At 46.6% G+C, this 23,673-nt stretch overlaps 1 protein-coding gene across 1 annotated transcript in view; it reads right to left on the minus strand.

Moving 5' to 3' along the window:
- Positions 1-22,901, minus strand: part of IGFN1 (immunoglobulin like and fibronectin type III domain containing 1) — a 30,830-nt gene extending 7,929 nt beyond the window's left edge. The window contains exons 1-16 of the mRNA XM_065698742.1: positions 22,823-22,901; positions 20,752-20,775; positions 16,786-16,908; positions 14,210-14,349; positions 13,505-13,604; positions 12,988-13,035; positions 12,407-12,452; positions 11,744-11,918; positions 11,065-11,178; positions 9,888-10,059; positions 8,994-9,266; positions 7,353-8,003; positions 3,015-7,274; positions 1,679-1,803; positions 822-963; positions 18-314 (exon numbers count right to left, since the gene is read on the minus strand). Of these exons, the coding sequence (XP_065554814.1) occupies positions 18-314; positions 822-963; positions 1,679-1,803; positions 3,015-7,274; positions 7,353-8,003; positions 8,994-9,266; positions 9,888-10,059; positions 11,065-11,178; positions 11,744-11,918; positions 12,407-12,452; positions 12,988-13,035; positions 13,505-13,604; positions 14,210-14,349; positions 16,786-16,908; positions 20,752-20,775; positions 22,823-22,901 (6,769 nt within the window). The remainder of the gene's footprint in view (positions 1-17; positions 315-821; positions 964-1,678; positions 1,804-3,014; positions 7,275-7,352; positions 8,004-8,993; positions 9,267-9,887; positions 10,060-11,064; positions 11,179-11,743; positions 11,919-12,406; positions 12,453-12,987; positions 13,036-13,504; positions 13,605-14,209; positions 14,350-16,785; positions 16,909-20,751; positions 20,776-22,822) is intronic.
- Positions 22,902-23,673: the final 772 nt, after the last annotated feature.

Below are 23,673 nucleotides of genomic sequence, written 5' to 3' on the forward strand. Positions count from 1 at the left end.
TGCTGCGGGGCTCTTACCAAATACCACAAGTTTTAAGTTGATCTCCAGGACCCCACTGTCATTCTTCAGCCTGACTTTGTAATCCCCAGCATCTTTTCTCTCGCTGCTGGAGATGGACAGCTTGGTAAAGGTGTCTGTTTTATCAACACGGATCCTTGTGTCATCTGCTAGCTCCATCTTGTCCTTCAGCCAAGCTGCTCTGATTGGCAGCCGGCCCTCAAAAGGGATCTTGATGGTTACATTCTGCCCTGCCTTGGCCACAGTAGGAACACTCGTTAAGTTTTTGAGGAGCACTTTGTCAACCTGTGGAGGATCTAAGCAGGTAATACAAGGTCATTAAAATCTGCAGTTCAAAGAGGAGAAGGCTTACCTTGGAGGGAAGGGCTTCCCTCTTGATGCTGCAAATAATGCTTAGAAGCTCATATTTGGACCTTCACCTTTAGTTGCATGTTTCACATACATTCATGTACTTTGCTAGGGGATGTTTATCATAAGGTATATTTGGTATCACACCATTCTTTTCATGGGAGCAAATCTCTCATAGGAAATAGACTGAACACATGAATGAAGAATCTTGCCTGATAAAGCGTCAGTGCACTCAAAAATCTCTGAGCTAATAGAAGCTATTCGGGAAAGCTCCCTACTTAAATCTGTAAAGACAAAAGGCACTAAACCGTACAAAAACCATCTCCCATTTACATGGTAACTCATTATTATAAAGTTCTCAATAACCAGCAACAGGTCTCTGAGAAGACGTGTTCTGTTTGAAGCGCATCAAGCCCAGCACGCTGCATTGGCAGGTTTTTTTTGAGTAGACTCACCTTCAACAAAAATTGAAGCTTCGGTTTTTATATCTCCACTTTCAAACCTGTATTTCCCAGCATGAATATCTTCCACTTTGTCAATAATTAGTTTGTGGACTAGACCTTCCTTTTTAAAACACACTCCCTCCATGCTGGTTAGCTACGACATGAAGCACAGAAAGCAAAACACAAGAAATTGAGATGTAACTGAAAAGGCTCAGGAATGACACACGTTTAATTACAGTAATAATCTGAGGTTACTCATCTGATAATGTTGCACAAGCATCATCAACATATTCTCCACAAAGGCTTGATTTAAAGTCCATTAAAAGACATTTTAGTACAACGTCCAAGTTCTCTATTTGTATTCTTAGTGACAAAAACTTGGGTCCATGCTCGAGTATGACTGGATCCCATGGCAGGAATTACTCTTCAGTGATGTGTTGGAACATAGAATATGATGTCTACACTTGACCTTAAGCACTGATTTGAAAGACCACTCTTTGCTTTACACCCCTCTGAAGTATCCTTTGAAGATTTCCCCCTTGCTCTTTGCATATTTCTCTTATTCACCAAAGAAAAGCATCGCATGGCAAGGAAGTGCCCCACACCATCTCCACCCATGAAAATGAATGGCAAACACAAAGCCTCCTATGGTCAGCAAGAATGAAACTGGCTTGTAGCAGTAAAAGGGAGAAATCTTGCTGGATTTCTATCAAGAATTTTATTATCAACAGTCTCCTGCAGAGTCCTTCCAGGGCCACACTCGGACTAGAGTAAGAATGGCAGAGGGAAGGACACTTTGACGCACCACCTAAGAGGCAGAGCCAGAGAGCAGAGCTCATCGAAGAATACAGCACTTAGAAGACACCTACCTTTAATCCATCTTTAAACCAGGTTCCTGTCACTCCATCTTTACTGACAGTGCAAGACAGCTCAGCTGGTTCCCCTTTCAGGACTCTGACATTCAGTAGCTGTTTGTTGACATGACAGCGTGGTGCTGAACATTCAGAAAGGAAGATGTTGAAAAGATGCTAACTCTGCATTAACACTGACAAAGAAATGTATAGATGAAAATGCATGTGCACACGAGGAGAACAGAGCTTTTGGGGCTATATATACTGTAGTCATGACAGGATCTTGTACCACAAGGCTGTGGGCCAGCTGGCATGAATGCATTGCACTGAAGGGACATGCCAACTGGTTGGCATACAATATAGCCCCAACATCAACCTCATGGGGAATGGATTCATCACAAATCGCATCATCTATCTACAGATTTGCTATTTTAAGTCTCTGCTAATTTTCCTGGCTCCCTCTATGGAAGCCATTGGGAAAACTGGGCTACTGCAGGGTATTCTTTTCTCTGCATTGAGCAGATATAGGACTGCCCAACCACTTCCCCCTAAACAGCCCCAAGTGTCACTATCTCTACCCCCTCTTTCTCTTCCCCTGTTCTCCTTAGCCCCTCCCTTACAAACACCCCACCTCCTTCCCTATTAACTCCAATTCCATTGATTTTCTTCCTTATTTATATGTATGCCCCATCCCTGGAAGTGTTCAAGACCAGGTTGGATGGGGCCTTGAGCAACCAGACTAGTGGAAGGTGTTTTCACATTATCATCTCGCCAGTGTAGCCATTGGTCTTAGTCAAATGGCTGCATACACTTTCCTTTTAGTATATGCAACACCTTATTACTTCTGATGTTACAAGAGAAAAGAGCACTTTAAATCAGGCCCAATGAGTCTATTGATCCATTATACACAGGCACAGATTTGTTCCCAGAACTTGGAAGAAAAGATACCTGCATTAGATCTTAGGACAAATAAGGTGATAACAGTAAGTTTTAAATTGGAACAATATCAAAGAAACATGGCCATATTCCTTGAAACTCTATGGGAACTAGTATGTCTGTGAACTCGAGTCTGTTCCATGTGGATCTGAATCACATATTTGATTGAACAGATGATACCTGGTTTAGATAATTTAAACAAAGAGAATTTAGACTTTTAAGGAGTGCAAGCTGAGCAAATTGTGTAAGGTCCAACAGCAAATGAGTGGTAGAATTAGGAACAGATCATAGTATAACCGAATTGTGACATATAGCTGCAGTTGTCTAAAGCACAAGATCCCATTTCTCTCCAGGATTAGGGATGTGAGGATCAGCATGCAAAGGCCAGGAGAACAGAAGTCATGGATCAGACACGTACCTTTCAGATCATCAAGGCAATAATGTCGTCTTTTTTCCACACTTTCTATATTCTTCAAGAAATCATTCGTTTTAAAATCGAGGCTGGGTTCCTCTTTCCGCTGGTTTATTGAAGGAAGTCCACCACAACGAGCTGACATCTGACCATAATCCAATGGACCTTGACCAAAACTACCTGAACTCCTCCCACCAACAAATCTGTTAAGGGATTTACTCCCTGCCCCTCCAAAGGCAGATTTTGTGCCATGAAGGGACCGTAACTGCCCTAAATCTCTGCCCCCACCCCTGGCAGCTCCTTGACCTGAAAGTGAACCTCTGTCATCAGACGAACCTTTGCTCCCTGATCTGAAATCACTGGCAGTGCCCTTTCCAGTTTCATGTCCAGCAGAAGGCTTGCCAGGATGTGAATCCAGCCCATATTTACCCCCTCGCCCATCAACACCTACCACACCTTCTTTATCACCTACAGAACGTAATCCCTTCCCATCACCTCTCAAACTCCCAGTACCATCCACACCAGCCCTAGCTCCAGCTGTCACACTGTCCTTGCCATAGGGAGACCCAGTATCCCTTACTGCAGATCCACCTATACCACCACGTTCAGAGAAAAAGACATTTCCTGATCCACCTGCATATCCTGCAGCTTTGCTAGGCACAGAATCCCTGCCATGGTGAGACCCCATCACTTCTGCACCTCCAAAAGGAAAATGACCAGATCCTGACACACCCCCAGGTGGGACACCAGCCTTTCCATAGGGAGACCCTACTCCCCCTGCACCACCTACACCAGCACCACCAATGCCAGAACCAACTGGGAGACCATCCTTTCTGTATGGAGACCCCACTCCTCCTGCACCAGCTGCACCTGCACCACCAAATACAGCCCCAACTGGGAGACCATCCTTTCCATATGGAGATTCCACTCCTCCTGCACCACCTACAGCAGCACCACCACCAGCTCCAACTGGGAGACCATCCTTTCCATATGAGGCCCCAATTCCCCCTGCACCAGCTACGCCAGCACCACTTATGCCAGCTCCAACTGGGAGACCATCCTTTCCATATGGAGATCCAGCTCCCCCTGCACCAGCTACACCAGCACCACCAAGACCACCTCCAACTGGGAGACCGTCCTTTCCATATAGAGATCCTACTCCTCCTGCACCAGCTACACCAGCACCACCAGTGCCAGATCCAACTGGGAGACCATCCTTCCCATATGGAGATCCAACTCCCCCTGCACCAGCTATGCCAGCACCACCAAATCCAGCTCCAACTGGGAGACCATCCTTTCCGTATGGAGATCCAACTCCCCCTGCACCACCTACACCAACATCACCAATGCCAGCTCCAACTGGGAGACCATCCTTCCCATATGGAGATCCAACTCCCCCTGCACCAGCTACACCAGCACCACCAATGCCAGCTCCAACTGGGAGACCATCCTTTCCGTATGGAGATCCAACTCCCCCTGCACCAGCTATACCAGCACCACCAATGCCAGCTCCAACTGGGAGACCATCCTTTCCGTATGGAGATCCAACTCCCCCTGCAGCAGCTACACCAGCACCACCAAATCCAGCTCCAGCTGGGAGACCATCCTTTCCATATGGAGATCCAACTCCCCCTGCACCCGCTATGCCAGCACCACCAAATCCATCTCCAACTGGGAGACCGTCCTTTCCATATGGAGATCCAACTCCCCCTGCACCCGCTATGCCAGCACCACCAAGACCAGCTCCAACTGGGAGACCATCCTTCCCATATGGAGATCCAACTCCCCCTGCACCAGCTACACCAGCACCACTTATGCCAGCTCCAACTGGGAGACCATCCTTTCCGTATGGAGATCCAACTCCTCCTGCACCAGCTACGCCAGCACCACCAAGACCACCTCCAACTGGGAGACCATCCTTTCCATATGGAGACCCAACTCCTCCTGCACCAGCTACACCAGCACCACCAATGCCAGCTCCAACTGGGAGACCATCCTTTCCATATGGAGACCCAACTCCTCCTGCACCAGCTACACCAGCACCACCAATGCCAGCTCCAGCTGGGAGACCGTCCTTTCCATATGGAGATCCAACTCCTCCTGCAGCAGCTACACCAGCACCACCAATGCCAGAACCAACTGGGAGACCATCCTTTCCATATGGAGATCCAACTCCCCCTGCACCAGCTACACCAGCACCACCAATGCCAGCTCCAACTGGGAGACCATCCTTTCCATATGGAGACCCAACTCCTCCTGCACCACCTACACCAGCACCACCAATGCCAGCTCCAACTGGGAGACCATCCTTTCCGTATGGAGATCCAACTCCTCCTGCACCAGCTACGCCAGCACCACCAAGACCACCTCCAACTGGGAGACCATCCTTTCCGTATGGAGATCCAACTCCTCCTGCAGCAGCTACACCAGCACCACCAATGCCAGAACCAACTGGGAGACCATCCTTTCCATATGGAGATCCAACTCCCCCTGCACCAGCTACACCAGCACCACCAATGCCAGCTCCAACTGGGAGACCATCCTTTCCATATGGAGACCCAACTCCTCCTGCACCACCTACACCAGCACCACCAATGCCAGCTCCAACTGGGAGACCATCCTTTCCGTATGGAGATCCAACTCCTCCTGCACCAGCTACGCCAGCACCACCAAGACCACCTCCAACTGGGAGACCATCCTTTCCGTATGGAGATCCAACTCCTCCTGCACCAGCTACACCAGCACCACCAATGCCAGCTCCAACTGGGAGACCATCCTTTCCACATGGAGACCCAACTCCTCCTGCACCAGCTACACCAGCACCACCAATGCCAGCTCCAACTGGGAGACCATCCTTTCCATATGGAGATCCAACTCCTCCTGCACCAGCTACGCCAGCACCACCAAGACCACCTCCAACTGGGAGACCATCCTTTCCATATGGAGATCCAACTCCCCCTGCACCAGCTACACCAGCACCACTTATGCCAGCTCCAACTGGGAGACCATCCTTTCCGTATGGAGATCCAACTCCCCCTGCACCAGCTACACCAGCCCCACCAATGCCAGCTCCCACTGGGAGACCATCCTTCCCATATGGGGACCCCGCTCCTCCTGCACCAGCTATGCCAGCACCACCAAATCCAGCTCCAACTGGGAGACCATCCTTCCCATATGGAGATCCAACTCCCCCTGCACCAGCTATGCCAGCACCACCAAATCCAGCTCCAACTGGGAGACCATCCTTTCCATATGGAGATCCAGCTCCTCCTGCACCACCTACATCAGCACCAACAATGCCAGCTCCAACTGGGAGACCATCCTTCCCATATGGAGATCCAACTCCCCCTGCACCAGCTACACCAGCACCACTTATGCCAGCTCCAACTGGGAGGCCATCCTTTCCATATGGAGATCCAACTCCCCCTGCACCAGCTACACCAGCACCACCAAGATCACCTCCAACTGGGAGACCATCCTTTCCGTATGGAGACCCCACTCCTCCTGCACCCGCTATGCCAGCACCACCAAATCCAGCTCCAGCTGGGAGACCATCCTTCCCATATGGAGATCCAACTCCCCCTGCACCAGCTATGCCAGCACCACCAAATCCAGCTCCAACTGGGAGACCATCCTTTCCATATGGAGATCCAGCTCCTCCTGCACCACCTACACCAGGACCACCAATGCCAGCTCCAACTGGGAGACCATCCTTCCCATATGGAGACCCCACTCCTCCTGCACCAGCTACACCAGCACCACCAAATCCAGCTCCAATTGGGAGACCATCCTTTCCATATGGAGATCCAACTCCCCCTGCACCAGCTACACCAGCGCCACCAATGCCAGCTCCAACTGGGAGACCATCCTTTCCATATGGAGATCCAACTCCTCCTGCACCAGCTACGCCAGCACCACCAAGACCACCTCCAACTGGGAGACCATCCTTTCCATATGGAGATCCAACTCCTCCTGCACCAGTTACACCAGTACCTTGTCTAAGTGGCCAACCATCTGGACCATACAAAGCCTCCATTTCCCCTATAGAACTGCCACCTGCACCAGATATAGCCCCATCTCCAACTGGAGGACCACCTGGACCATACATCAGGCCAGACCTTCCTTTCTGACCTAAGTGACCTTTAGCATGAAGTGCCAGGCCATCCTCACCATAAGGAATACCTATTTGTCCTTCTGTGTTCATACTTGCTCCATCCCTATCAACCACAGTTGGCAGACCACCCTTGCCATAGGGGGACCTCTTTCCTCCTGCAGTCTCAGTGCCTGCAGCATTCTCTCTAGCTCCAGTCCATGGACTAGTCCTTCTGAAGGAGCCACCCTTACCATCTCCCACTCTGGTCGAATCGGGATCGAGTCCATCTACCTCAGAACTTCCACCAGCAGCACCTGATCTCCCAACACCCCCAAAGCCAGCTCTGTAACTAGTATCACCTAATTTACCATCCTTGCCATGCTGAAAGCCCACACCTTCTTCATCAGCCATGTCAACGTTAACACTACGTAGGATAACACCACCTCTGCCATCCACAGAATTCCATTCCCCTACTGCTCCTGATTCATCACCAGTATCTGCTCCGCCTGCCATAGAATCCTTGCCTTGGAAAGGCCTTAATCTACTTTTGCCTCCAAAGCCTTTTAATCCAAAGATACTCCTGTCACTTGTCACGGTGTCTTCATCTAGATCTGCTTCAGAAAACTGTTCACCCCCCATACTTTCATTTCTGTTGGCTCTGCGTAGTCCATCCTTTCCCAAAAATCTATGGCTTCCATCAGCATCAACAGAATGGCCTTGGCTTCCTCCTTGACCGTTTCTGTACCAGCCACCTTTTTCCTCACTAGTGTCCATAAGATGGTCTCCATCACCAACAGATTCTCTCTGTCGAAGTTTCTTTGCCCAGTCTCTCTTTGGCAATGTTTCTTCCAGCCATTCAGAGCTTTCTTCTCCTTCACCTGGTCTCCCCTTTCCTTTGGCATCTGTATTGAAGATGTATGGTTTGATTGGAGGAGATAGAATTTACAGGAAAAGGGGGGGAGGGGGGGAGAAAAAGAGGACAAAGAATAAGTCATGCACTGCATAAATAACCAACGAGAATATGGTAGCTTCTGTTATAGCTCCATTCTGGGACATAATGTATTTCAATTCAGTTCAAGTCCTGATTCTTTTCAGTGCCACATTCACACCTAATTTGCCACTTCTTAGTTGAAGACACAGTCACTGTGAGTAGAAATGTGCTTGTTAAAGAAAACCAAGCAAGCAAAAAGAGGATTAAACCAAGGCACATTTCCAGCACAATAGGTCTACTTTGGAGGGGCTTAGATTGTAGCTGGGACCCATTAGTTCCTTTTGCCTTCTCCCTCCAGCCCTGGAGGAGTTACAGACTAGCACACAGATGGGCCATCAGTTCCCACTTTAGGAAAGACTTTTTAGAAAGCAGGATCTCAAAAGCAACCAATTAACCACCTTTCAGACCCAAAAAAATACACTGAGTGTTTCCCATCTTCTTTTGAGCTTCTTCTAACCTGTTTAACCTCTAGTATGGAAAGAAATTACTACCTGACAAGCTAGTATTGAATAGTGTTGATAGTATAGAATTGATAGTACCTAAGGCTGCTTTATCCTCTGCATGCTGTGCTGCGTTCACACAGGGACAGCTTCAGCAAAAGCATATGTTGAGTTATGGAGGTATTTTTCAATAACTGATGGAGAACATATTACTACATAGCAGCTGTAAAGAAGCCAATAGGATTTGTCAGGATTAAGAAAAAGGGAAAAATGTGCCTTATCTGAAGATGAAAGAGGGTCTATCCAGACCTTCATTTTCCAGGTGTAACTTAGGAACCAGATGCTCTGCAATTCAGTTTTCATCATAGAATCATCTCAATGAACAACCAGGCAGCGAGTGGAATGTAATTTTGTTAACACACCCCAAGCCAGCACCATGGGAATAACACAGTGGCACTTACACTCTACAATAAGCCAGGCATTTGAGGAGGAAAGTCCAGTGTCAATGGTGTACATGCCGTTGTCAGAGGGCACAGTGTTTTTGATAGTCAGCTGGTGGGTCAGCCCATCAGGACTTACAGAGATCTGGTGCTTCTCACTTGCCTCCAGGATGTTGGTTTTGTGTAGCCACACAGCATCATGGCAGGGGGTGCGTAGGACACACTTGAAGATGGCATCTTCTTTCTCAGGGCAACTCATATTGCTGAGTGACTGCTCAAATCCCACAGGGATGGCTGCAATGGAAAATCAAATGCTACAGAACAGAAACAGCTATTTCTGTCTTCCAAGAAGAACTTGTTGCAGCTAAAGGAAGCCAGACAGACAAGAACGTGCCACGCTTGTGAGCACTGGTTTAAGCAGAAAAAGGAAAGACTGAGGTGTGCTCCTGTGCCCATTTCTACCAGCCAGAAGAGCAGATTTTTGTCTTTATTATCTTCAGAGGCATTTACACCCCACATCACTGTGATGTGCTGAGGATTTGTAGTCATTAATGTATTTCAGCAGCATGATACTTGTATCGAGTTGGTAGTAGTTATTATTCTGAGCTTACAAAAGGGAACTATGGCATGGGGTAAGATAAGGAGGTTCCTCACTGTCATTTAAAATTCAGAGCCAAAGTGGCACTTGAACCTAGTCCTTTGGACTACAAATGCAATGCCCAAATCACACGATCACCCCCCTGCTCTTTTTCACCTGTGTCATCTAAGGAGCCCTTATGTGGTCACCAAACAACATGTTCTGGAGTTACCGGGATTTACTGCTGAGCTTTGCAACTACTCCTAGTAGAAAACTTCCAGCAGGAGCTACTTTTTTGCTGCAATTGCACCTCCCATACATGTAACTCAGTTCCTTACAGTCAGGGTCCAGTTCAGTTGAGAAAACAGGCACATCCTCCACTCGGACTTGATACAATCCCGCATCTTCCTGCTGCACATCATTGACAATGAATATGTACTTTTTCCCAATTTGCCTCAGGCAGTGCTTCCCATACTCATTACTCGTTTCATACCTGAGCCTTTCACCATCCTAGAAGAGAGAAGAGCAGACACTTCGAGGCAAGGTATTTCAAACACACCAGGCTAAATCTGTGCTGGGATCTCCTTGTTGATATAAATGAATAAGAACAGAGAATTCTACACTAGTGCTACTCACAGTGGACTCATTGCTCATGGAACACCCAGGCAATGCTACTCACAGTAAGGCCTGCATGGAACAGAGCATCAGGCTCTCAAATTAGGCAAAACAATACTAGCTCACAGGGTGTTTTCAAGCTTAAGTAGTACACAGTTACTATAACCTTGAAGACAAAGTACTTTCTTTGCTTAGATTTTAGCATCCTAATAGATAGATAGGCAGGTGAGTTCACCACCTTTCTGTACCACTTTGGTTACTTCTCCACGTGGTGGCTGCATAGACTTCATATCATGCATTTGATTTGGAAGTTCATAGAGCTAGTGTGACCTCCTCTTCAATGGATTCCAATTTCCCCTGTATTAAAGCCACTAACAACAGTCTGACTAAAATGTATCTTCCAGAAAAACATCTACAGCACTGATCAACCTGGGCATCACACTGCAATAACCACAGAACTCAATGGGATGTTTTACTTCCTTGAGATCTTCTTTCACAGAAGTGAATTTTAGTGGAATAGCGCTCTAGAAAGTGCATAAAATGGGCCTGGGGTTCTTAGATGAGACTGCAGAATTGGTTTTTAGACGAGCCTGCAGAATTTCTGCAGCCTGAAAGGCACTGCTTGAATTTCCTTTTATTGGAAGAGCTATTGAAGTCAAAAGGATGTCAGTAACCGACTGCTTCCCCTGTGCTTGAAGAGCTACAAATCCCAAGTGATATTCACCACCATGCACCTGGACCCCCACATCAACACTTCTCCCTGAACAGCCGAGGGTTCTGCAATGGACAGACAACGTTAAGAAGCTTATTTCCTCTCAGCCACTGCCCAGATCAAGCATTTAATGGTGAAGATGACTTCAGTGGCTGCTATGAACTGGCCAAGTGATGTCGCTCCCTCACCTTAAGCAGATAGACTCTGCTTTTTCTATTTTTCAGGTCCATCTCCAGGCTGAACGTAGCTTTTCCATCCTTGGTGACTTTGATGTGTTTGAGGTTTTTGATACTGTGTATTAGCTGCAAAGAAAGACACAAGAAGTTCATAAATGAGAAGGCTGCCACAACAGAAGTTCTTCAGCTGTCGAACTAATCTGAAATCTACTTCATATCTACATGGAAAAGAGCTACCTCCAAGTGAATGGAAGTAGCAGCTCTAAGTTTCCACAGTTTTCTCCTGTAGGCAAGTTATATTCTACATGCTCCCTCCTGGTCATTCACACACTATGCAACCGCTGTCCAGGTTTCTACATGTCCCTCTATGTGAAAGCCAATTTTGACTCTCAGGTGTGTAACTTGTCAATTGGGCATCCAAATTCTCATCAGGGACACCTGAGCACAGATTTTAGCATTACCTTACATTCAGTATAACTCCTAAAACTTATGAATTGAACTTCAGAACTGTTAGCATTTTCATCTGCATGAGTAGAAAAGTAGGACTCCTTTAAAACATCCTCTGTCATACAATAGTTGCATCTACAAAGCAATTTAGGAAGGTTTAACCTATTTGAAGAAGCTCCTGTGAAACTGTAGGACTCTCTAGTTTGATAAGATCAGTGCCTTCTGTGGTTGCAGTTTATTTTACCTCTCCTTGTTCACTCTCTGCGTCCTTCCTCAGCTCCTGCAGCTTTTTCAGCATCCCACGGAAGTCAACAATTCCATATTTGATACAGATTTTCTCATAATCTCTCTTATCTGCATGCAGCAGCAATTGCCAGACTGCTTCTTTATCCAAGGGTTTGGGTTTTGGTGCTGGGGCCCTTAGAACCAGGGGAAAAAATATATATCTAGACATTTTGACAGACAACAAAAGGTCTTGGTTTTCTATACTTAAGCCTCTTCCATCTCTCTTTGTCAGTTCTGTAGTTCACTTGGCCCTGGAGATGTAGGCGAGAAAGAATGGGACTCTTACAGAATAGGTTTGCTGCATCTATACTACACATTAACTGCTGCCACGGAACAGTCTTGCCCTGGCACATATAGGCAGTCGTACACTGTTCAATCAGCAGCAGCCACTGGCACTGTTTGGTTCAGGCTAACTTGCCCTCTCCCAGGTAATTTCTCAGCACAGTTCAGGAGTTGGCACACTCCGAGGTCATTCCCATGAGGCAATCTTTGGGGGTTAACTCCTGCGGAATGAAGGGATCGGAACCAAGAGGTGTTGTTGCCTTCAAGATCTAGGAAGCTGTCCCCTATCCTCAAGAAACCTTTAGGAAGTGTAACCATGGCTTTCGCTGGGGAGGCTTACCGCTTCCTCAGCCGCTTCCTGGAGTCCTCAAGCGTCCTCTTCAACTCTATCACAGCAGGAGGGGGAACAAGACACATTCAGATACCCAACAGTGTAAAATATATCCCCCAAAACATAATAATGCAAAATAGCCCCTGGCCACAGGCCATTCTACTGATGCTGTTCACTTTTGGTGATTTTTTCCACTCTTGACATGAAACTTGGAGCCAGTTTTCTCTGCCATCCTCATGCCCTTTGATGTCATTAAAGTCCTTCGCTTCCTAGTGATTCCTCTCTTTCTAGAGAGGAGACTCAAGAAACCTACTATTTCCCAGCTGTGTTAACATGTTGGATCCAGCTGTATTTGACATCACAAAATCCTTTTCCAGCACTAATGATTCCTGAATCATTAAAGAGAACAGCTCAAAGCCATGTCTGAGATCATCACTTTTCCCAAAGGTGAACAGTAAGCAGAGACAACAGAACATTAGAGATCCATTAACCCTTCTCACTTTACAAGTTTGGGGCAGTAATAATGTGGTAGAGAGAGTATTAGCTTTGACCCCTTGCCTCAAAAGAAAGGAGTAATCTAGCAAACTTACCATCAGCAGCATGAACAGGGACATATTTTGCTTTCCTCTTAAAGCCAACTGAAAACAAAACAAATCAGAACAAGCCATAATTCAGACTAACAGCAGTAAATCAGCGACAAGAATGGGTCAGTTATATTTAACCACAAAGTGCCCATTTCTCCACACTGACTATAAAGGGAAGCAGGGAACTAAGGTCAGGTGGCATCCAAGTGGGATGGATCCCTCTCAAAAGACTGCTTCATTCAATGCTATAAAGAAAGGACTGAGCCACTTCGACACTAAATCCAGAGTGCCTGATTATGGTCCAGTGTGGTGATAATAACACCACTTCCTTCTCCCTTGCCTCATACTGTCATGGAGTGATCAAACTGGGGGGAGTCACAGAGGAGCTCCAGTCCTCAGTGAGGGAAAAAGTAGACCTTCACGCCAAGGAAACTTGGACAATGCTCTGGGCACCCACCCCCTGAGGGCAGCAAAAGTACTTGAGCCCAACAGACCTGTGGAGCACAGAACCTGTCAATCCTACCTTGTATGATCCTGAGGCCAGCAGAGCATGAAGCTTCCCCATATTCATTCACAGCAAAGCAACGATACAAATCACTGTCTTTTGCAGTGAGTTTGTTTATCTTAAAAAGAAGAACACAGTGAAAGCTCACAGGGATGTGCTGTGGATCAGTTCACACCCGCTCAGCTTCTAACAGCTACTCAGTGATGTCTCAGATCTTTCTTGTGTTCCCAGAACTACTCTAAAGAGCTTTGTTTGCTTACCTTTATGATATCTCAGATCTGGTGACATAGAATCATAGGATAGTTTGGGTTGGAAAGGACCTTAAGATCATCCAGTCCCAACCCCCCTGCCATGGGCAGGGACACCTCACACTAAACCATGGCACCCAAGGCTCTGCCCAACCTGGCCTTGAACACTGCCAGGGATGGAGCATTCACAGCTTCCCCGGGCAACCCATTCCAGTGCCTCAGCACCCTTACAGTAAAGGACTTCTTCCTTAGATCCAATCTAAACTTCCCCTGTTTCAGTTTGAACCCATCACCCCTTGTCCTGTCACTACAGTCCCTAATGAAGAGTCCCTCCGCAGCATCCCTATCGGCCCCCTTCAGATACCGGAAGGTTGCTATGAGGTCTCCAATCACATCTGTATCAGCCCACTGCAGGTTTTCCCTTTCCATTGCTCTCCTGCTTTCATGAGTCCTGTCTGAAATAGTTGATATGTACCTGCAGAATGAATTCATTTGTAACGCTATTGAAGGATGTTTCATATTTGGCAGGGTCATCCATTCTGCCTTGTGCACGCGTCCATTTCACGTCAGGGGATGGCACACCTTTGACCACGGCTCTGAAGATGGCATTTTTACCTTTGAAAAGAGGCAAGAAATTAGTTAAGACAGGCTTGAACATGAAGACTTTCATGGCAGGCCCCTTAGGTTATCAATAGCGTGATCCCCAAAGTGAGACATCTCTGGTTTAGGCAATTCTATCTTTTTATTTTCCTTTTTAAAAGACACCTAAATTACCAGTTAAAGTTGCATTAAATGCCCAAATCACTGCAAGCCATCTGCCATAATCTCCACTCTAATTTACTGGTTTTCAAAGGGATGACTTGAAAACTCATGTCTAAAATCATCACTGGTCTCAGTGGATTTATCGCACTGCCACACAGATAGGAAGTTATGCAGCCAAAAGAGCAGTTCTTTGGTGTCTTGGTCTGATTTTCATCTCCCTCAATATTTGGGCAGGGCCAGAGAACAAGCAGTTATTAGCTCAAGTGCAGGTTTGTCTGTATTCAATCATAAAAGTCCTTTACCATGTGGTCTTAGCCTACAGACATGACTGCACACATCCACTGATCAGCTCTGAATTAAATGATGCTATAGGAAGTTCAACCTAGACCTGCTTCTGGCAGCTTGCATGCACTACTTGTACCACAGCCATGAAATGCCCAGATCCATTCTTATCACACACATATTCCCCCGCAAGTTCCCATTCCTTCTCCATTCCTTCTCTTTGCTGGGACCATGCTGGGCAGGATGTTAAATAACAAAGGACTCGCTGTGCTGGAGTCCCCTGTCTCTAGACATCAGTAAAGCTCATCTGGGAATAGTTGCAGCTCCTGGGCTCTCTTTCATTTGGATGAGTTTGGATTTAATAGAAGGTGGAAAAAGGAAAATACCCCTTCTGCACACTGAAGAAAACGCATTCTGAACAGACCACACTGTACCACAACTGGGAGCACCCATGCAGGGTAAGATGGTTCACCCTACATGTCATCTTTCCGCAGCTTCTTCCTCATCTGCCAGCCTGGCACCACTTTGTCCTCCAACCACACCAGGCTCTGCTGTTCGAAGAGGCAAGGGAGGGAGAAGAGGAGGGGGTTTACCTGTGAGCTCTCTCCTCTCTGCTCCCCTAAGAAACTCAGTATGCTGCAGCTGCAAACAGACATCTCCAACAGCTTTACCACTGCCCAGTACAAACCTTTTCTTCCAGAAGAGGTCAAATACATTAGAAACACTATGAACCAACAGACCAGAGAAGTGACTCGTGTAGGTAAGTGGGAGTGTCTGTCACAGGGCAATAGAAATGGAGATGAGTTATCCATGGACGTAGTTCAGGGTGGGAATAATTGCTACCTTTCTTTTGCAATAGTTCTGGCCTTCAGATGACCAACACAAAGTCCTCTCCAGGCAGTCTTGCAATGTTTCCCACACCCTTCTGCAGTCACCACCAAAACACTCACTTGATGCAGCAAACGCTGCTGCCAGCAGATTCTCATCAAAAGGCATCTTCTGACTTTTCCTGGGATTGCAGCACTATTATTAAACTCTGATTATGCCTTTGTCAAATTTTAGTCATTCCGGTTGCAATTCCCCATGCTTGCCATCTGTCCCAAGACAGCTCCCCAGCTAGGAGTGTCAGCTCTGCCACGCACTGACGGCAATGGGGCAATGATGATATAATGAAAGACACTCATCGTGCCTGAAATCCCTAATATGTTGTGTATGAGCTACGAGGAGCCTACTGTAAATGAACTCACTTGGAAACGTTAGAGAGGGTGAGTTGGCACACCGTGGCTCATGGCTGAGCGAGGGGAAGCTGGTGGAGCAGGAAGGATGTTCCACTAGAGGCCACTGTGCTCCTTCAGAACATCTCAATGGCTCGTGAAACTCAAGGCACGAGTGTGCCCGCACTGAAATCCAGGCTGCCAGGATGGGTTCAGTCTTATGAGGAAAGAGGAGCCACACGAGCTCCTCAGGCCACTCCACTCCAAAACCCAACCAAACCCAAAATTACTCAATTGCTCTGCAAGTGAAGACATTATCGGGAGGTTTCCCATTGCTTTAGGTCTCAGCACTAAAATGCTGTCTTCTCTGTACTCTATGTGAGATTGATATTGCTTCTTGCATCTGCAAGCAGTGCAGCTGCCTTTAAAAAGCAGTGAATTTTAGAGCTGAACACTCATAATACAAGGTAGTTCAACAGGAAAACCCCAACTTTTTCAATGTGCTTTATTTTCTGCAGCAAAATACTTAGAGAGCTTCCTGTAGGATTTTCTGGATTGCTGCATTCGTTAGGAGCCAGATTCTGATCTTGCAGGCACTAATGAAAGCTCAAGAGACATCTATCAGTACTGATGGAGTTGTCAACAGTGCGATAAAGATTTGGGCCATACAAAACTTCTGGTCTAGTCAAATCTGTTCAGAAAGGAGCTTGATTTAACTACAATGATTCATGTAGGTGAGACTTGGAGTCAAGTCTCCAGGACTGTGGCTTTGACTGTTATTTAAGACTCTCACCTTCCTCCAACGTCAGAGAGACAGGTTTCCGCTCAAAGTCAGGTGTACTGCATCCCTCTGGAACATCATCCACAAACTGGGTGATGAGAACGCCCGGGATCAAAGATTTCTTGAGGGGTTTTACTAGAAAGTCAGGGAAAAATACATTTCGTTAAATAACATGTTTGTCCTTTGCACTGTCTCTCTGGGACTGTTCCTGCTCAGCTCCTCTTGGATTATAAAGGACCCAGCCATTGCAGTACTGTAGGCTGGAAGCATGTCTGAAGGCTGGAGCATCAGAGGTCTAGCCATGATTTGGATAGAGCAGGCTTTATATCAGTTATTATAGAAAACTTCTAAATCTAGCATAAGAAAGACACCATTGCAAAGGTCAGCAGAACCTGATGGGCCAGTTACCAGTGTCTCTCCTTATGGTGGTGAGGCAGATGTCAGATTGCTGAACAAGGAAAGCAAGTTGGGCTTATTCCCATGGGTACCGCAAGGAGCTTTCACAGCCACATCTGTTCTCTTACCTTCCTGATGGCTTGTCATGATGCTTTGCTCAGCTGCCTCTGGTCAGCACAAACAGGCTACGGGTTCTCCTGTGAAAGAGACAAATCATTTTGTTATTGACAGTTCCCAAGGGGAATGCTCACTTTTATGACACCGTTTGCCCTTCCTCACTTGCCACATCCTAGCAGCCAAGTTGAAAGGCTTGCCAATGAACACATCATGACACAGTTCTGAACCAACACAAACCAGGTATGAAAATGGCTAGCGGGGCTAAATGGGAAATGTACACATGTAACAGCATCCCTCTGTCACCTCTTCCATCTCCATGTCACCTGGCTTTCCTCCAAAGACCTCCTCTCGTGTTTCAGGCAAATATTACACCACATGGCACTCATGTGGTGAGTTCTGATGGATGGCAAGAGCAGTTGCTGAGAAGAAAGCCAGAGATGGATGTCTAAACTGGGGCATGAAGCAGCAGCACCTCCTGATCTAAATTAGCTTGTCTAAATTAGCAACAGACCTGAGAGCACACTAAAAGCTACTACTTACTTTGGAAGGAAAAGGTAAAGTGTGAACTTGGCATTAACTACTTATTGTTACAGATCACTCGTGTGACCTTCTGCCAAAGGTGTCTCTCCCCCTGTATTTATAAACTGGACAACATGTAATGTAACACATCACCATCCTGCAAGCAAACTGTGAAGGCAGATTTCTTGTCACATGAGAGATGCTCAGAAACTCTAGAGTTACCGAAGGCCTGAAAGAGCAATTAGATTAGATTCCCGCGTGGCATTAATGCTGCGTCTCCATTTACCTCTTGCACTCCTTCAGTCAACAAAGGCACACAAGAGCAGGAGACTTTGAACAGCTTGAAAAGGCAGACGGACTTTGTCAGCACACCTATGACTGTAATTCAGTTCCTTACATCAGACAGCCATCCAGCCTGGTATTGCCACACTGCACCCGATGAAAACCCAGAGCAGGACCCCAACACCTCCTTATCATACATCTAGCTCGGAGCTGCATGATCTGTATGATACTGACTTTGTGACCTTAACACAAATCTTATTTTAGGGCTCTACCTACTATCCAAATCTCCTAACTCGGAAAACCGTTCTGTGAGCCTGTGGACTTCAGTGGACATGCACATGAAACAGGAATGGGAAATGATACTTGGGACTGCGTGAACAACAGCCAAGTCGCTTTCTCGCACCTCCTGGTCTGGCGTGGGTGACTTGTTGCTATCCACCAAAACAAGAGTGTTTCAGCTTTTGTGTGCTGATATTTTGGCACATCCCCACAGTTACTGCTGCAAACCACTGGTAGGTGGTGTAAAAATTGCCAATGAAGGGGAAGAATAGCTTGTGGGAGGGAAAAAGACACAAACCAGACATGAAATGAAGATGATTCCAGGGCACCCTGCCCTGCAGCCGGCAGGGCATTGCACAGCAAATAGCAGAGATTTTCAGAGACTCTTGATAACCCTCTTCTGATGGATGTAATTTGTCCTCCAAAGTACTGAACTGTATTAATAGCAAACATTATAATCCCCTATTGCCTTTTGCAGCCTTTTATCTTCCTAAACATGTCACCACTCCTGGAGCTGAAGTGTCTAATGCTTACAACTTTCAACAGACATGATTGCTTGACATTAGCTCGCAGAGGCATTCCCCTAAGCTCTTATGATGTTACACTCACATTTATTCTTTGCTACTCCGGACTTCTTCCCCCCCCAACACTTGGCAACACTGACGAGCATCTATACCGAAACACAAACACGGTCCGAATTCTCAGGTCCAAAGCCATCAAGAAACCTATTGCTTACGGTACCAATGGTTGTTCTCAGTCCAGAGTGACAGTGGATATACGTTTAATGCTAACCTATTGAGAGAGTGCTACATGCAAACCTAGTTTATAAAAGGAAACAAATACTGGTGATGTTTGTATAGGTGGTGTTAGGCACCATGTACGCGTTCTCTCAATGTACAACATGCGCTATGTGCACTATGTGTAAACTGCTGAGTTTATAGGGCCTGAAATATCCCAGAAATCCACTTGGATTAAAGATAAGCTGCTGTGAGTGCTTAAACTCCTGTGAATTCATACCTTCTGGAGGGCGAGACAGCAGCATGGTAATGCCACACATTGATTGCACAGTTAAAATAACAGTGCCGGGATATGCGAGAGAACATTCCTTCTGCAGAATTAACCCAACCACATTGCATTTCCTAGTGTCGTCTGTGTTAAAAGAGGCCCACAAAATGACATATCAGCTGGCAGAGCCATTCAGACCCTGCCCTGCTTACTGTTAACATTTCTACTCCTTTGCTTCACGAATAACCATGGTTTTTGCTTTGACTTCAGGTCAATCCCAGAAAAAGAAATCACAGCATCTTTGCAAAGGAATGGAAGGCAGCAAAAGCCTTCCCAGAATGACCACAGTGTAAATCACATCTTCACTCACAGGCGCTTCAAACATGGATGTCCAGATTAAGATGATCACAGAGGTTGCTATTTATTCAACAGGGGCAAGTACTTTCAAAAGGCAACCTACTCCTCCCTAGGGGAAATGCTGTTGACCAACATCCCCTGCACAAGAGGGCTAATACTGGAAGTGGCTCAACTATCCCACTCCTCTGAAAAACACATCCTTGTTATGCGTTAGGCTTGTTCATAATCAAGGCTTGGATACTCCTCACCCCAGGCAGAAGGCTGCCTGCTTTTCAGCTGCAGAGATGTCCCCTTTGGAGGTAGTGGCAAAGTTTCCACGGCTTTGAATGCAGAGCTGGAGCAAGCCCTTGGCTAGTGAGGCTATTTTTAACCTACCAAAATAAACCAGGTAGCCTGGTGGGATGGGAGGTCTGCTCTTCAGCTTGTCCATCTATCATTCTGGCTGGCTGAAGCAGAGCAAGAGCCCATTCCCTTTTGCAGCCGGACTGGACATTAGTGACAGGGCCATAAATCAGCTCAGTGAATAAGCAAAACGTTTTGGAGTCACAGGGTTTGGAGGTACTCGTGGTGTCACAAGTAGTTATTTACGAGGTTCAGGACAGTGGAACACACAGACAAGATGTGACATAATTGCTGGCAGAGGCCGGTGAGCAAAATTAACCAGACTTGTGGAGAAGTGACAGGCACTGAGTGGTTCATGTAGAGGTGATGGGTACAGAGCCATGGGAGGTACCACATCCCATGAGTAATGAGGAGTACAAAGCCATTAGCACAGACAGCAGTAGAAGACCTGAATCATTACAACAAATCAATCAGCAGCAGATGCAAGTCTGGTTCTTGTAATTCCTAAAGATCAGGACAGTCCTGACACAAGGAATGTCCTAAACAAAACACCAAGGCGCTGTGAGCTCAGTCTCGAATCCTTGCCGTGCTTTACACCAGAGACCCAGGTACTCACTGAGAAGAAGCATCTCTCACCTTAAATTGCTCTTTCATGTCTGGGTGGACTTTCTCTGTTTGGGCAACCTGGCCTAGTGGAAAGTGTCCCTGCCCATGGCAGGGGCTTGGAACTGGATGATCTTATGGTCCCTTCCAACCCAAACCATTCTATGATTTGTTGACTTTAATATTTTCAACTTGAATCTTCCTATTTCAAAAGACTTTCGAAGGAAAATCTCTAAGAGTTTGGTTAGAACCACGGAACTGAAGGCCAGCAACTGCAGAAGCACAGCTCCATGCAAATTCCTGGGCATGTCAGAGAGGGGGAACGTCACAAGCACTCCAGTGATGAATTGAGGTCTTGTGGAGAGTGGGGAGGAATGCCCAAGGATCAGATTTTGTGTGACTTATTCCTTTGGTAAATCTATACTTAATTTGATCTTCTCTTCTGCCTCGGGGATTATGACTATAAGTGATTGCTCACGCTGCCCACAAGTTACGTACACATACACCAGATACGCTCTATAGCTATTTGTTTACAAAAGTGGCATTGACACAAAATGCCATCAGGAGACACGCACCAGCTGCATTTTCGAAGTGAAGGAAAGCAACGGAGCCCTAACAGCAATGAACTGAAGAGTGAACTCGGGTCACTTTGGGACGACAACACAAGGTCAGGTCAGTCTGTTCCTGTCGATGTCCACAACACATCCATGAATTCTTGCCTAGCAGACGTGTTTTCACACAGTCGATGAATTTCAAGCAAGGATCACAACAGATGTCCTTTAGGAAAAACCAACATATCCCTGCTTACTGTCCCAAGAAATGCGTGCAAAACACATTAGAAACCATAGTGTACCCATACCACAAGTCCCACGTTAGCTGCATGGGATAGTTATGGCAGATCTACAGCAACCTGCCATCTTCCCAGGGAAACCAGTGCACGCTACAGGACACCACTCCTCCCAGAACATCTACACCCATTTTCAGACCCACTACACCACAGAGCACCGGCTGCCGTGAGAGTGATGGGGGCACTGCACACTCCCAGCTCTCTATCATCCACACGCAAATCTCAGCGGGGACATGACCAAACTCACTGCTTTACAGGTTGAGCTTCTGAGATGATCCTGCTCGAAGTCAATATTGCATCTCCCAGCAGCACGGTGGCTTCTTCTGTTGGCTCAGACCGCAGAGCTCTTCATAGCAGTTCAATAGGTCTCTTGGGCACAGGTATTAGCGATCTGTCTGAAAGAAGCCGTGCCCCTTATTAGCCTGTTGTAAATGTCACTCAGTGGCAAAAGAAATGAGATTCCTGTCCCGCTCACACCTCTCCCCTCTCCTAGAAGCTATGTCTGTGCTCAGGACCTGCCCACAGTCTGCTGTGTGTAGTTGTAGGGGGCTCATTCTACACCCATAGTCCCACAGGACCAGGGGAGGTGCCATTGAACCCAAAGCCTTTGGCAAGCCCCAAGCAAGGCAGCGGGCCAGCTTGGTCAGATGTGACCATCAGTCAAGACAACACTGGATTTCCAAATGCAAGCTCAGTCAAGACTTCGTGCCTCAAAGAAGGACAAACATTTGTATGGATCAATGGCTTCTCCAAAGAAGAGACAAGCTGTATATCCAAGTTTTGTAGGACACACCAGTAGATTGGAGGCAGCATGTCCTTAGATCTCATGATTCCTTAGCAGAGAAGTCAAAACAGTGGGTTATTGCACTTCTGCATAGAGTGACCATGCCTGGGCTTGGCCTTCATACCCAGAGTCTTTCAGTCTGTGCTATTCTGAGAGGTCTGAAAGAAACCCAGCTCCTCCTAGAACAGCCCCACTGCTACAGCCAAACCAGACATCTCAAAGCGCAGTCTTTCCTTCCATCCAAGCCACAGGCTGATTCCATGAGCAGCAACAGGGCCACTGATTTCCATGGACAGGTTTATGCTAGAAGTGCAAGTGCAGCATATTGTGCCCTGAAATCCTTTGTTTCCAGTCTGCCCTTGCAATTTGTAAACCTCCTTCCCCTACTCAGAACACCGAGGTACCTCTGTTTAATTCCTGATGTTCAGAGATGGTCAGTCTAGGACTGAATGCTACCTTCTCCCAGCAGCACTACATGCAGACAACAAAGCCTGCTCTCTTTGAGCATGAAAGTCTACTTTCATTCATTTCTGGCTGCGAGCATACAGTCTTGATTCCCTTTGCATTGTGTCCAACATACTCATATTCAATCCTCATGTTCAACTCTGAGGTGAAGGGCTGGTTCCTGAAGTTGGCAATCAAAGTATTTCTATCACGGTGACCATGGCTCACATGAAGTTTTCCCCTGGTTTCCCATCAGAAGACTCAAGTTCTTAAATCTGTGGTCAACAAAAGGAACATACAGCAAAAACTTGGTCCTGTAGCTGGGACTCGTGTCAAATAGGACAAAGAGAAGAGAACCACAAAGAGCACCATTTCTGCTCATCTGAGAGAAGCTTTCAGTTGAAAAGGCACTGGCAGTAGCACTATGATCTATCACACATCGACTGTTCTGATCCAGAGATCAAAACCTTTGCAGCACTGGGGAGCACCATTTTAATCCAGTTAAAATATAAATGTGACAATTAAATTCTGGAGTAATTTTCTTCGTTCCTTCTTTTCTTTTTGACAGTGGTTGCTGGTGACAGTGCTTGCACCTTCCCCATTCCTAAGAAAACAATGTCAATAGAGGAAACTGCAGTTGTTCCAAAGCTTGGGCTGAGATCATTCTGTTCTGCATCCCTTGTCATGTTCACAGTGACACAAAAGTAGAAGCAATTCCAAAACCAAAGATATGAACAATTTGAGAGTTAACAAGCTAAGAAAAGAAACCAACAAGGATTTCCCACCTGATACTGGAGAACCCTCTCTCTTGGTAGCAGATCCTATTTTCTAGCCATGTCCTCGGCGGTTTCCCACAGCACCTTTCTCCACCTTTAGGCCATCAGGACATCATCATCCTTAGACCTTGATTGGGTGCTGTAGCCAT

Source organism: Lathamus discolor, chromosome 19 (genome assembly GCF_037157495.1).
Source record: "Lathamus discolor isolate bLatDis1 chromosome 19, bLatDis1.hap1, whole genome shotgun sequence".
Taxonomy (NCBI): domain Eukaryota; kingdom Metazoa; phylum Chordata; class Aves; order Psittaciformes; family Psittacidae; genus Lathamus; species Lathamus discolor.